Below are 13,035 nucleotides of genomic sequence, written 5' to 3' on the forward strand. Positions count from 1 at the left end.
GGCGCCGCGAGATCTCGAACACTTCAGTGCGCGTCTTGCACTCGGCGATCATGGCCGGCTCGGCGACCGGCGAACCTGAAGGGAGAGAGGGGAGGGCGCCGTCAGGAGGGTGGGCCTGCCCAGAGACCCCCTCCCGCGCCCCCCGCCCCCCCAGCGGCCCAGCCCAGCGGGACGGCTCTGACCCTGCTCTCCCTCACACACGGCCCCGGCTGAGTCCCGCTCGCTGGCACCCCAGGCGGCCGTGTGCGCCTCCTGGCTGTTACCAGCTGTGGGACTTGGACAGGTTGCTGATGTGCCCGCAGCCTCAGTTTCCCCATGAGATCTACACCCACGAACCGCTGTAAGGATCAAGTGAGATCATGGAGCGTGCTGACCTGTCAGATGTCAGTTTCCTTCCACCGGGCCTCAAGTTCGTTCTGTGATTTCACACATTTCTGGGCTCGCCTGACCCCTGGCTCCTACTCGCTTATTTATTTTGTAACCACTCTTTTATGTTGCCCTTGTACACTATAATCTGTTCTTACACCCTTGCTTCTTTCAAAGCCGGCTTCCTCATCTCTGGCAGGGGGGTAACAGCGCCTGTATACTGCGCTTGCAGATCTGAGTCATGCAGGCGGCCCACAGCAAGCCTGCGGTCCACGCTGGGGCTCTGCCGTTGTTCCCATAGAGAGACACTGAGGCTCGACTAGCTGCCCGAATTCACTGAGGAGTGGAACTCAGGCCACCAAATCCTATCTGAAGGGCCCCCTAGCCACTGTCTACAGTGTTCTGGGGACTACAGGTGGGCAGAGATGAGGAGGGGCTTAGAGCAGGCACTGGCCTCCCCTGGGAAGGCTTCCGTGGGACCTAGGCAGGTGCCAAGCTTTGCCTGCTGTCCCAGCCGCAGCCCTAAGCCACAGAAGAGACACACAGCCCACCAGGACGGCACTGGGTTCAAGTGAGAAGAGCTGCTGGGACCCCAGCCCTATCCCTTGCTAGCTGTGTGACTTTTGGCCACGGCTTTACCCTCTCTGGGCCTCAGTTTCCAACTGTATAAAATGGGGTCAGTAATATCTATCTCTGGGGTTGGAGTATGAACAAATGAGTTTAAAAGCACTATATTTAGGAAACTATGTATTGGGGGATGGGGCGTGATGACTCAACTCCTCAATATAGTATATTGAAGGACAGTTTTACTCTCTTATAGTTCAATTCAGTCCTCAGCGTGGGACGAATGGGGCGGCCCAGAGCCGTGGGCTGGCTGCACGCCCCAGTTCTCCTTGTCTGGCTCCCACCATGGAGGGGTCACCATTCTCATCTGCAGCCTCACCTAGGCTCCTTCTCCCTCGGGATAAGCTCTCCAGCTCGCCTCCAGAATGGGATCGGGTCAAATTCAGGTCCAACTCGGCCCCGTCTTCATCTGCAAGAGAAGGTACAGTCAGATGCACTCTCATAGCCCCTAGCTGGTCCGATCGTGGGGTGGGGGCGCCAATGGGGGATGTGGGGCAGGCAGGAACGTGGCCTCTCACCCCTCACTGGCACCCCACTCCAAAGCACAGACTCCCTTTCCAGGTCCCTGTAAACCTGAGGGTCCTCGCTCTGACAAGGAGCTCTCCAGGCAACCCCAGGGTGGTCATGGGGTTGGGGTGGTGGGGACCGGACAGCATCCCTGGGGTGGGGGGGCCTTCAGCCCCACTCTGGGCTCTTCAGCCACATTTTTGGACAGAACCCATGTCAAAGGAGTTAAAAATAACCCTTCCCTTTTGCTACTGTAAGTGAACCCTCGTCAGCCTCCAGGGCAGGGCAAGGACCCAGAGCTCAGAAGGCCAGTTTCCAGTGCCCCTCCACCCAACGTTCCCATAGGAAGCGCTGAATGGAGAAATTCCCAGAATCCCCGGGGGGACCAGCATGCCCTGGACACAGCCCCTCTGGAGCCCCGGACAATGGCCCAGCTGAGCCAGAGAGAGGGAGGAGGGACAGGAGTGGGGGTGGGGGCTGAAGGCAGAGAGGGGTGGGGAGCCAGCCTGCTGGGATGGGGGCGGCCATACCCTGAGCCCTTTCAGGCCTGGGTCTTGTTCCTGCTCCCAGTATCTCACTGTGTTTGCCTCTCCCCTCTAACCTTTGACCTGGTGTCTGCCCTAAACTGTCCATTTCTCCCTCAGGTCATAAACCACAGGTCCCTTCTCCAGCCTGGGAGGCCCTCATCGTGATATCATCCTTGGTGCTCCTTGGAGCGATCCCTCTCTCTAGAGGCAGCCGACAGCACTGTGGGAGGTGAGGGCCGGGCAGGAGGACTTTGAGCTTGACACTGAATCCCGGGCAGACCCTTCTAGCTCTCTGATGGCTGAAGAGTGAGGAAATAGACCACGGGGTGTTGGGGACAAGCTCCCGCCCCCTCCCACGGAGCCCCCTCGCTGCTCTTGCTGTCTCCCCTTCCCACTGGCCCTGCCAACGACAAGGCTCCTGCTCTTCTCTGTGGGCTCCCCGGGGGTCCTGTTTGGAGGAGCCGGTCCTACAATGGCTGTGTTTCCGTCCAGCCTACTGCTCCCACGTCAGCGTGTCTGTCTGTCCCTCTCGCTCCCTTCCTTTCTCCCTGCCATCTCTGGAATGTCCCTGGTGGAGAGGAGATGGGGGAAAAGATGTGCTTTGTGGAAAGGTTAAGTTGATTAGGAAAAAATAGCCACATGGTTGCCTCGAAACAGGCCCGCTATTGAAAACCTCTGTCTCCAATCCCGACCCCCGGCCGGGGTGTGTAGGGGCTGTCCGAGGGTGGGGGCCAAGGGCCTTGGAAAGAAACTGCAGAAAGGCTAAATTTGGAAGTTGCCCCATTGTGTTGGCCAGGGCTGGCCAGTCGGGCATGGGGTGGGGGGTGTGGGAGACGTCGGGCGGGGGGCCTAGTGAACAATAGGTGGGCCCAGCTGGGGCCCCCTCCCGCCTGCCTCGCCAGCCCCCGGCACAGGCGGGTTTGAAAGGGCCCGGGAATGCTTTTGAGAGGGAGCCAGGGGCCCAACGGGGAGAGGAAACAAAGACAGGAAATGCTGTCCCCCGTAGATAGGAGTCTGGGCAAGGATTACAAAGTGACAAAGAGACAAAACCCTAGAGGGAAGGGGAGCTGGGGGTGCAGGGGGGCTGCTGACCAGGGCTCCAGGGAACAGGCCAGAGGTTAGAATAGAATGGAATTTGCTCTGAAGACAGCGTTTATAAATACCTTCGCGACCCAGCCCGGCAGCCCTGCCACGCGTGTGGCACCGAGCACGTGCCCATTCGCTGAGTGCCCTCCCGGGCTAGGGCAGGGCTGCCCGCTGGTCTGGGCCAGGTGTCCCCGGGAGACCTTACAGACCGGGCCCTCAGCCAGAGGGGCAGGGAGATGGCTCCTTCGGCACCGCCCTCCCTGGTTGGGGCCACGCCTGGATACACATTCGGCATATGCCCTGGGCACCTTCTTTCTCCCTGCACTCCTCCTGCCAGCACCCCGCCCCGGGCACCACGCCAGGGCCACAGGTGGTGTGTCTGCACACCCCACGTCCCAGGTACCAGCCCGTCCACCTACTCAGCCCTGCCCCGGGACACGTGTGGCCGAGCCCTCCTGGGGCTGCCACAGGCCTCTGGTTCTCTGGAAGTCAAGGAAGGGAGGCTGCCCCTTGCCCTGCCCCCCCTGGCCCCCGAGGACTCAGTGGAGGCCCAGAGCCCGGAATGAGGGTTCAATTTACCTACGGAGGCTCCGTGCAGCAGGCGCTGGAGGTCGTCAAAGGAGCGGATCGAGTGGTCACTCAGCATCTCGTAGAGCTCCTCGGGAATGGGGTCCCCCTGCCAGGCAGACACCGCGGGGTCAAGTGAGCTGGAGTCGAGGGCTTTCTAGCCATGGCCCTCTTCCCTGCCACACACATGCCACCGTCCTATGGAAAAGCCCCACAGGGCCTCTCGGCCATGGGCAAATGGACAGCCGGGCCGGGCGGCGGGGGTGGGGGGGTGTGGGGGGAGGGGAGCAGTTCCAGGCCTGGCAACCAGAAGCACAAAGTTCTGGGGGCCAGAACCTGCTGAAGCCTCTAAGACCCAGATCAGATGCCCATCCCCCACCCCCAAACGGGAGCCCCAGCTTGCTCTGAGTTAGAGCCGATGGTGTACATCTGTCGCCCACATCGCGTCACAGGTTCCTGGAGACTCCAACCATCTTTCTGCTTTTCCTCCCCACCTGACAGCCAATGACAGCCAGCATTTGTCACAGGAGATCTAATTGTCCCCATCTTACAGATGAGAAAACAGAATCTTCCAGCCAATTAGCAGCAGAACCTGCATTCAAAGCCAAGGCTTTCTGGTGGCAGAGCCTGTGCCCCCAGCCTCCTGGGTACATGAGGTGGTTCCTAAATGCTTGCGGAGCTGGACAGGCTCCGGGGGCCCCAGGTACTAACAGATCTATTTAGTCTCTTGCTCAAAAGAGGAGAGAAGGGAATCCTCAGATACAGACACGAAACCTGAAAGCTTACCCATGCCCCATGCCCAACCAAACCCTATTTTTAGAGCCCCTCTGGCCTGTTACCAAAAACACTTGAAACTTAATAAGTGCTTTAACAGGCCCCACTCGGAGCCGGGCTTCCTCCAACCGCAGGCCTCACAATGACATGACAGCAGCCTGATAGGAAGGTCACGGCCACATCCCTCGTGGTCCAGGGAAACCTGAGGGGCTGATACCAGAGGTCTTGAGGAGGAGGGCCCAATCTGGACACCCAATGCCTCGGGGCAAAGAGGCGGGAGACTCTGCTGCATGTCCAAATTCACAGCCGTACAAACACACACACACACACACACACACACACACACACACGTGCACACACAGATGCAGGATGGCGCGGTCCTGCGGAAGAAGCCCTGGAGGGGGCGCCGGCAGACCTGACTTACTTAAACAACTCTGTGCCTCAGTTTCTCTGGATGAGGAAGCAGGAGCTCCCGCTCTAGTCAGTTCATGGAACACTCCAAGGACCCGAGTTCTTTTTTTTTTCTTTTTAAAGATTTTATTTATTTGACAGAGAGAGACACAGCGAGAGAGGGAACACAAGCAGGGGGAGTGGGAGAGGGAGAAGCAGGCTCCCCTCTGAGCAGGGAGCCTGATGCGGGGCTCGATCCCAGGACCCTGGGATCATGACCTGAGCCGAAGGCAGACGCTTAACGACTGAGCCACCCAGGCACCCCTCCAAGGACCCGAGTTCTGATTGGCTTTGCACAGGCTGAGCCCCTGCCTGACAGGGGGAGGAGGTCCTCTGCCCCGTGGCCGGCCCCAGGGGGCTCTCCCCAAAGCTCTGTTAGGAGCTTGGGGATGGATCAGTTTCTGGCTCCCCCAAAGCTCCGTTTCCTCAAAGGTTATCATGGCGTCTGGGAATACCTCCTCCAGGGGTTCTACCCCATCCATCCAGCCCTGGCCACCCAGGTCGACCTTAGAGTGAGGGTAGAGTGTGGGTTACGTTCGCTTTTAAAACGAATTCCTTGAAACCCTTGAGCTCAGTTTTTTCATTTGAACTCAGAGCTTATAATCCTGCCTGGTGTCTAGGGCTGCCGGGAGGTTCAAGACAGGAAGGCTTGGGGCCCGAGCAGTAAGCCTGGCTGGCAGCTGGGGTATTTCCTTCAGAGTCCATGGCTACGAAGCCGGGGAGCCAGGGGCTGGATGAGTGAGATGGGGGAGGGGCATCGGCTCAGCTGCGCCTTGCTTTCCTCCCCTACCTCCGCCACGCTCCACCTCTTCCTACTCCAAGACAGAGACCATGCCTTTGGTGTCTCCAAATGTGGACACAGGGCACTACCCACAGGCCGGAAGGCAGGCGGCTGGTCCCCAGTTAAGACCAAGGCAGCCTACTTCCCCTGAGGGTTTTGCCAAGCCCAGAACTGGTAGTCCAGGGAGCTAAATTCTACCCTTGTTCTGCTACTAACCACCCCATGACCTGCGCGGGTCACTGCCCCTCTCTGGTCCTGGCCCCCATCTGTGAATCAGGGCGTCGAAGACATTTGATTCCATCCTAATTCTGCCTGTGCTGGTAGAGGTAACAGAGGAAAGCCGAGGGTGAGGTGCCCGACCAGGGCTTCCAGGCTGTCTGGGCAGTAATGATTTAATTAACCCCCCAGGAGAGGGCCCCAAGGCCCAGGACCAAATGGCATACAGCACTCATGCCAAGGCCTCCTTGCCCATTGGAGAGCTGGCTGCAGTTGCCAACCGGGGCAGAGTAGGCAGACCCCAAACAGGACTAGCGGGTGCCCCAGACCCAGCCTGCGATGCAAAAGACAATGTTTTATGGAAACGGACCCAGACCCTCCCAGGCTGAGTAGTGAAGAGCCCAGGACAGACGGGGGAGGTGGGAGAAGTACACAGTAGGTGCTCAAGAAGTACTCGTAAAATGCATGAAGGACTCTCCCCTTCTCCCTGGGGTTCTCTCCTGTGTGATCCTCCTACCTCCTCCACCAGGAGGACCCCCTGGGTTAAAACCCCCCTCTACCCCCTTAGCAAACTGCCTCCTAAAGAGTCCACTTCCCTCTAAGCAGAGAGCCCATTCCTGCACATGTTTCTAGTAACTTGGCCACTGGATGCCCAGAACTCACTAAGAGCTGCCTGGGTTTGATAATAATACCACAGCTAACTTTTATTAAGTGCTGACTATAAGCCAGGCACTGAGCTAAATGCTGTATGAACTACCAATCCTAAGCAGCTGGCTCTATATTTTTATCCCCATCTTCCAGATGGGGAAGCTAAAGGCTTAGAGAAGTAAGTAAAGGGCTACAGGTCTACACCACAAGAGCAGAGCCGCGCCGCTCCCTCTTCCAGCCCACCATGGAGCTTTCTGGCATCAGGTGTCCCAGAGCAGGGGCTAGAGGGTCCTCAGGGGACACTGGCCATGGCTGAGGTGGTCACAACTAGAACAGTGCTCCTGGCATCTAGTAGGTGGTGGCCAGTGATCCTGCTAAACATCCCACTATGCACGGGACAGCCTTCCACAATAAAGAATTATCTGGCCCAAGATGTCAATAGGGCAGAGGTTGAGAAACTCGAGTACACAGAAAAGCAGGGGCTTCAGCAGCCAAGGAAACCTGGCCTCTTGGATGAAGCCTTTGAACAACCTTAGCTTCTTTATCTTTCAAATGGGGCGAAGAACACCTGACTGGTGTTACTGGGAGGCGTAACTGCACCTAGCCGAGCGGCCCGCAAATAACAGGTACTTAATGAGCTGTCAGGGGCCCATTCAGTCCTTCAGGTGGCTCCTTCGAGGGCAGCAGCGAGCAGCACACACGCCCAGGGCGAGCCAGGCAGGGCATTTTTGAGGAAGAAATTGGTGGGTGGAGAGCTGCCTAGCCTGCTCCCGGAGGAGAGCGTGTGGCTTTGCATTATCCCCCATGCTGGGCCCCAGGAAATGGCACCCTAGTCCCCACTGGCACTGCCCGGGGCGCGTGGGCTGACGGGTCCCTTCCGGGGCTGGGGGGGGGGGGGGCGGGTGAGGGATGGGGAAATTCAGCCTGTGGTCGGCTCCAGGATGCAGTGCCCTGGGGGAGACTCGCAGGGGCACCTGCTGGGGGTCAGAGGCTCCTCTTGGCATGGGAGGGTGAGCAGCCTGGAGCCCAGGTTTGCTGGGCACAGGTTCTTGAACCCTCCTTAGGTGGGCAGGGACAAGAGGCATGGCATCCAGATGAAGCTGCCCCAGATCTCAGGCCTGGGGTTCCTGACAGGGCGAGGGCGTGGTGAGAAGACAGCTGGGGCACAGCCAGCCGTGGGAGCCAAGGCAAACAGTCTCCTCCCCTCCCTCCCCACCCCCAACACCAGCTGCAGAAGGTAGGAAGGGCACAAGCTAGCGTGAGGCCAGGCGAATTACCTGCTCCCAGCCCGGCTGGCGGATCAAAGGGGCTTGGACCCCACCCTCCCCCAGGGCCCCAGCTGCACACACAGATGCGCACTCCCCAGCCCTCCGCTCCTCGCTCCTCGGAGCGAGATGACAGGCTCAGCCCGAGCAACCAGGGGCGTTGGCTGCGGCTGGCGGAGAGAGAAGCCGGCGAGGCCTCCAAGCGCCCGCCTGCCTGACAAGTCTCAGGCCTGATTTAGATTCGATGCCAAAGCCAAGCCCTTTGAAGAAGCCTTCTCCGGGCAGACCACAGAAGCCATTTGGAACCAGACTTTCCCACCTTGCATTTCCCTTCCCTGTTGCTCCTGGGACCCTCCCGCCCCTCCTGAATGTTAGCCCAGCCCCACACCGGGTTGTCCGCCTCTCCCTGGAGCAGAAAATCCGTTAGGGCTGGAAGAGGGGCTAGTGCTGCAGTCACAACCAGGCGCGGCCCATCACGGTCACTGCCCCCCCTCCGGGCCCGCTGCCCCGGGGGGCCTCCCCTCCACCCCAGGCCGGCCCAACTCCCGGCACTGGCGCGGCGTGAGCAGGAATCGGCATTTGCGAGAGGCTAGGGAATTCTGCTGCTCTTAGGGAACTCTGAGCTGATCCAACCTTCACATTTTGGGGAGGGGTGGGAGAAACTGAGGCCCAGCTCAAGATACACAGAATCGCTGCAGTCTGATTTCCTTCTGTTTCCTCCTCTGTCCTGTCCAATCTTGGCAGTCCAAGTCCCAAGAGGCGGAACAGAAAGACAAGCTTGTCTCTCAAGATAGGGGGAAGGGCCCAAATGAGAATGTCTGCCTGGAGGGCAGAGTAGCTGGCCCGCATTGCCCTGGGGGTGAGGACTACGTGAGGTCATGTTTATAAAGCACTTAGCAAGTGCTAGACAGATGTCTGGTCCTTCCTCACCGCCGCCCCCCATGCCCCCCACACACATCCACTGTCCTTTCCCCAAATATTTATAGATTATCCACCTTGGACCAGGCACCGTTCCAAGAATGGGAGACAGTGGTGACCAAGACAAACTCTCTAGAGGAGTTTAGACTAGTGAGGGAAAACGGACAATAAATAAACCAGAAAATGGAATAGCTATCCTAGAAGAGGCATACGGGGAGGGGGAGACTGAGAGGGACCCAGAAAGCCGATAGCAAACCCCTCTTTACCACTCTCGCTGAATCAACCCCCCCCACACACACACACATATATAAATACATTGTTCTAGGTCTTGCCCCAGAGCCTCAAAATTCTGTTCGGTCCTAAACTTGCAGACACTTCTAGGGCTGGGAGAGAGAACCCAGCAAGTCGGTCCCCCACCACCTAAGACCATTAGCAAACCAGAAAGAAGCTGGGTGGTAAAGGACTGCCAGGCCCCTTCCCTCCTTCCCAGCAGAAGGGTGCTCAGGCGGGAGGCATCACATGACAGTGGGAGTTACCCTCCCCGGAAGCCGGCTCAGCCATGGAGATAGGACCTCCTTAGGCCTCAGCGGACCCTCTGGCAGGCCCAGCCTTCCCAGCTGCTGGGGCCTCTACCTGAGGCTTTGGCCAGGCACCAGGCCAGCCCCAAGGCCACCTCCAGCAGCAAGCTCTCCTGGAGTCTCCCTTCCCCTGACTAGCCCCCATGTTGATGGGTTTCCCTTTATGTCTCCTCCTCCAAAGCCGCCTGAGGCTGACACGGGCTTAGCGAGACATCGCTTCTTTCGGAAACTGCAAAGCACCACACAATTGTGGCTTCCCGAGGGCCTTGTGTTCCAGGACGCTGTGATTACAGTAGGGAGAGAGGCAACAGCTTCTGTGCCATAGCGTCCCCCCTCCAAGCACACATATCCATGGAGTTGTGGGGAAGGAGGAGATGCTGGAGGAAGCTGGGAATGAGGAGGGCAGGCCTGGGAAAAAGCCTCTTCCAGCTGTCACCCAGCCTCTCCAGAGCGCGCTGGGATCAGCAAAGAAGACAGAACAGCCAGGTGGGAGGCCCCTCAGCAGCGAGGGTCCTCTTAGTCTTGGAGGCTCAAAGAAGGGCTTATTGGAAGGGAGAATGCTCTGGACATCACAGCGCCCCCCAGACGCATCAACACTATTCTCCGCCTCCTGGGGTAGTTGTAAAAAAGCAATCACGGAGGGGTAAAGCCGGAGGGGCGGCAAGCTGACCTGCGCCGGCAAAGAGCAGTGGGTGCTGTGGAGCCAGGACCTGATGGGAGGGTCCCTGTTTCCCCTCCCTCCTAGGGGCCCAGCAAGGAAATGCGGTCACTAGAAAGACGACGAGGTTCCAGGGCCCACGGTGGGCCCACCTGTTGCGCGGGGGTGGGCACCTGATGCCGGGTGTATAAGGGCCGTGCGTGCCTGTGTGCGTGCGTGGGTGTGCGCGCACGTGTGTTCAGGCCGCGTGTTCTGGGGCCAGGCGTACGTGTGTGTGCGGTGCGCGCGCGTGTGCCCCGCGTGTGCACGGGCGTGGCGGCGGCGGGCGCGCGACCCGGCCGCGGTAGTGCGTGCCCGTCGCTCTGCGCGCCCGCCCGCCAGCCGGAGCGCAGCATCGCCTCCGGCCAAGAGTGTGCATGCGTGGGGTGAGTGAGCGAGTCCGGGGGCCGGGCGGGGTGGGCTGCGGAGAGCAGCGGCGGGGGCGCCGCCGTTCCCAGGACGCCCTGGCACCGGCCCCAGCCCCCAGGCCCCGCGGCAAGGCGAGGCGGCAGCTGGGGCCGGCCGGCGCCCCCCTCCCCAACAGCTGGACGCGGCCCGGGGGGCTGCAGAGAGGAGAGGAGGGGGCGTCGGGAGGGGCCTGCAGGCTTCCAGGCCGAGCCCTGCGGCCTCCCTCCCGGGTGCGGACCGCGGGGGGTTGGCCGCGGAAGGGCGGGGCCCCAGGGCGGGCGGCCGGCGGCCCTCGAGGAGCCCCGAGAACAAAAGGAGACGGCGACGTCTCCTCTGTGGTCAAAACAACCTGCGCTGGCGGCGGCCCAAGGTCTGGCCGCGGCCTCGGAGCCCTTCACCTTAACCCCTTCGCCGCCGCCGCCGCCTCCTTCCTGCGCCTCGTTGGACGCCAGGAGGGGCCGGCCCTCCTCGGCAGCCGGCGAGGTGCGGGCTCCCGGCCGCCGCGGAGCGGAGGCGGGACGGGACCCAGGCTCGCCGCGCTCCCCGCTGCCCTCTCCTCCCCTCCACCTCGCGCTTCCTCCCTGCCCCGCCCCCTTTCCCACCTGGATTCCGGGTGGACTTGCCAACTCACTGCTACGTGAGGCTGGGAGGGGTGGGGTGGGGGGGACTGATCCGACCTGATAGCTCCCCCAGACGTTTTTACACCCCACCTGCCTTGCAGCTATGCTTTTACTGGCGCGCTCCGCACCCTGCAATCGGGGGAGAGAGGCGCTTCCTCTCGCAGGGCGCGGGCGCAGGTATGGCGGGGCCTGGGGCACACACCGCCCCGAGGGCTGGATTCCTTAAAAGCCTCTCCTCCTCCCCAATTCCCGAATGCCCAAAACCTCTCTCTCTCTCTCTCTCTCTCTCTCTCTCTCTCTCTCTCTCGGCAACCCCCGCGCCCAAGACACAAGCTGCGGCTGGACTGCGCTCTAGGGCCGGGCATGCCCTGCGCTGGCCCGAGGGCGCCCGTCCCGACCGGGAGCCGGAGCCCGGGAGGGGAGGCAGATCCCCGCGGAAGGCTGGCGTGGCTGCCACCGGTGTGCGAGCTCGCGGGTCCTGCACAGAACCTAAGCTGGAACCAAAGTGGGCTTGGGAGGACGCGCTGCCTTCTGCACCCTCGGCACCACCACCACCCTCTCTCCCTTCGGGTTCCTGAGGGGTGGGGGCCAGGGCCACACACACACCCTCCCCCGACGCTGAAAGGGCCAGAGATCTGGGATCGCCCCCCTGGGAAAGAAAGCTGCCCCTGCCCCCTCCCCTTAGAGCCTGGCACCTCCGGACCTCGCGTCCCAACCCTCGGAGGTCACCTAGCGCCCTGCGCTAGGCCCCTGGGCTGCAAGGGTCCAAAGTTCACTGCAGGGAGGGGAGGGGGCGACTAAGGGGTGCGGGTGGGGGTGATGAATGAAGCGAACCAGCCCTGGCAGCCGTCGCAACTCACCTCGGCGCTGACCAGACGCAGGTAGCAGCAGAGAGACAGGAAGAGCGCCCAGCAGCGATTCATGCCGACTCCGGGCCCGGCCCCGCGGGGCCCCGGACGCGTGGACCGAGCGCGCCGCCCCCGCGGCCAGGGTGGGGGGCGGGGGCTGAGGAGGGAGGTGGGCTCGACTCGGGTCTGCGGCGATCAGGCGCTCAGGCCGCTGCAGCCGCCGCCGCGGCTCACCCGCATGGCCCCCGGGCGCCGCCGCCCCCGGCCCCGGCTCCGTCGTTGAGGGGCTGGGGAGGGCCTGGGCGCAGGACCAGGGTCCGAGGCCGCTACCTGGGCGGATCCCGAGCCCGAGTGAGCATCCACGGCCAGGGGTCTGCGTCGCGAACCAGCCGAGGCGTCTAGCCGTGTGGGGGCGCCCAGGGGACTCCAACCTCCAAGAGGAAAAAGAACACGGCAGTCGATGGCTCGTCTTCACTCGCCGACTATAGGCGTTTTCCTCTGCCCGCCGGCTTAGCTTTTTTGCAACATTTTCTGGAAAGGCCCCCGAAGTCGGAAAGTGCAGAGCTGGGCACCTCAAGGCCAAAGTCTCCCCCAAAAAACTTTTTCCAAAGTTGGCTTTGCAGCGGCGGCCCGAGTACCCGGGCAGGGAGAGGTGCAAACTCCCGCCCGGGCCGGGTGGGGGGAGCCGGAGCGTGTGCGCCTTGGCGCGGGGCCCAGGCGGCGGGCACGGCTGCTCCGCGCTCGAGGCGTGCCCGCTGCGCGCAGTGCCGGGCGCGGCAGACAGGTGGACGCGGCGCGAGTCCGTCGGTCCGTCGCGCTCGCCGCTCTGGGCGTCCTCTGCGGGCTGTGAGCTGCGGCTGCTCCGGCTTCTCTTTGCAACGAGGCTGGAGGGTGGGCCTTTTTTTTTTCCCCCTTTTTGCGCGTGTGTGTATGTGTGTGTGCGCAAAATATCTCAGTCTCAGGAATGAAAGATGGGCGCTGGCGGCCAGAGGGGAGCCCTCAGGGAAGCAGCGGGGGAGGCTGCGGGCGCGCGGGGAGGCAGGCGGGCTGCTCCCGGCGGCAGGAGGAGAAGTTGCCACCCTTTCAGCTGTTCCGGCCTTTATAAAGGAGAAGGGAGAGCGCTAGAGGTGGGTGGAGACTGCCTTTCCTCTTCTG

At 61.5% G+C, this 13,035-nt stretch overlaps 1 protein-coding gene across 1 annotated transcript in view; it reads right to left on the reverse strand.

Annotated features, from left to right (window-relative positions):
* PDGFB (platelet derived growth factor subunit B) overlaps window positions 1–12,991 on the reverse strand; it is a 20,870-nt gene extending 7,879 nt beyond the window's left edge. The window contains exons 1-4 of the mRNA XM_081819006.1: window positions 11,893–12,991; window positions 3,690–3,786; window positions 1,310–1,399; window positions 6–75 (exon numbers count right to left, since the gene is read on the reverse strand). Of these exons, the coding sequence (XP_081675132.1) occupies window positions 6–75; window positions 1,310–1,399; window positions 3,690–3,786; window positions 11,893–11,955 (320 nt within the window). The 5' untranslated portion in view covers window positions 11,956–12,991. The remainder of the gene's footprint in view (window positions 1–5; window positions 76–1,309; window positions 1,400–3,689; window positions 3,787–11,892) is intronic.
* Between the last annotated feature and the right edge of the window lie 44 nt (window positions 12,992–13,035).

This window comes from Leptonychotes weddellii, chromosome 5 (assembly GCF_054177405.1).
Source record: "Leptonychotes weddellii isolate Sample4059 chromosome 5, ASM5417740v2, whole genome shotgun sequence".
Taxonomy (NCBI): Eukaryota; Metazoa; Chordata; class Mammalia; order Carnivora; family Phocidae; genus Leptonychotes; species Leptonychotes weddellii.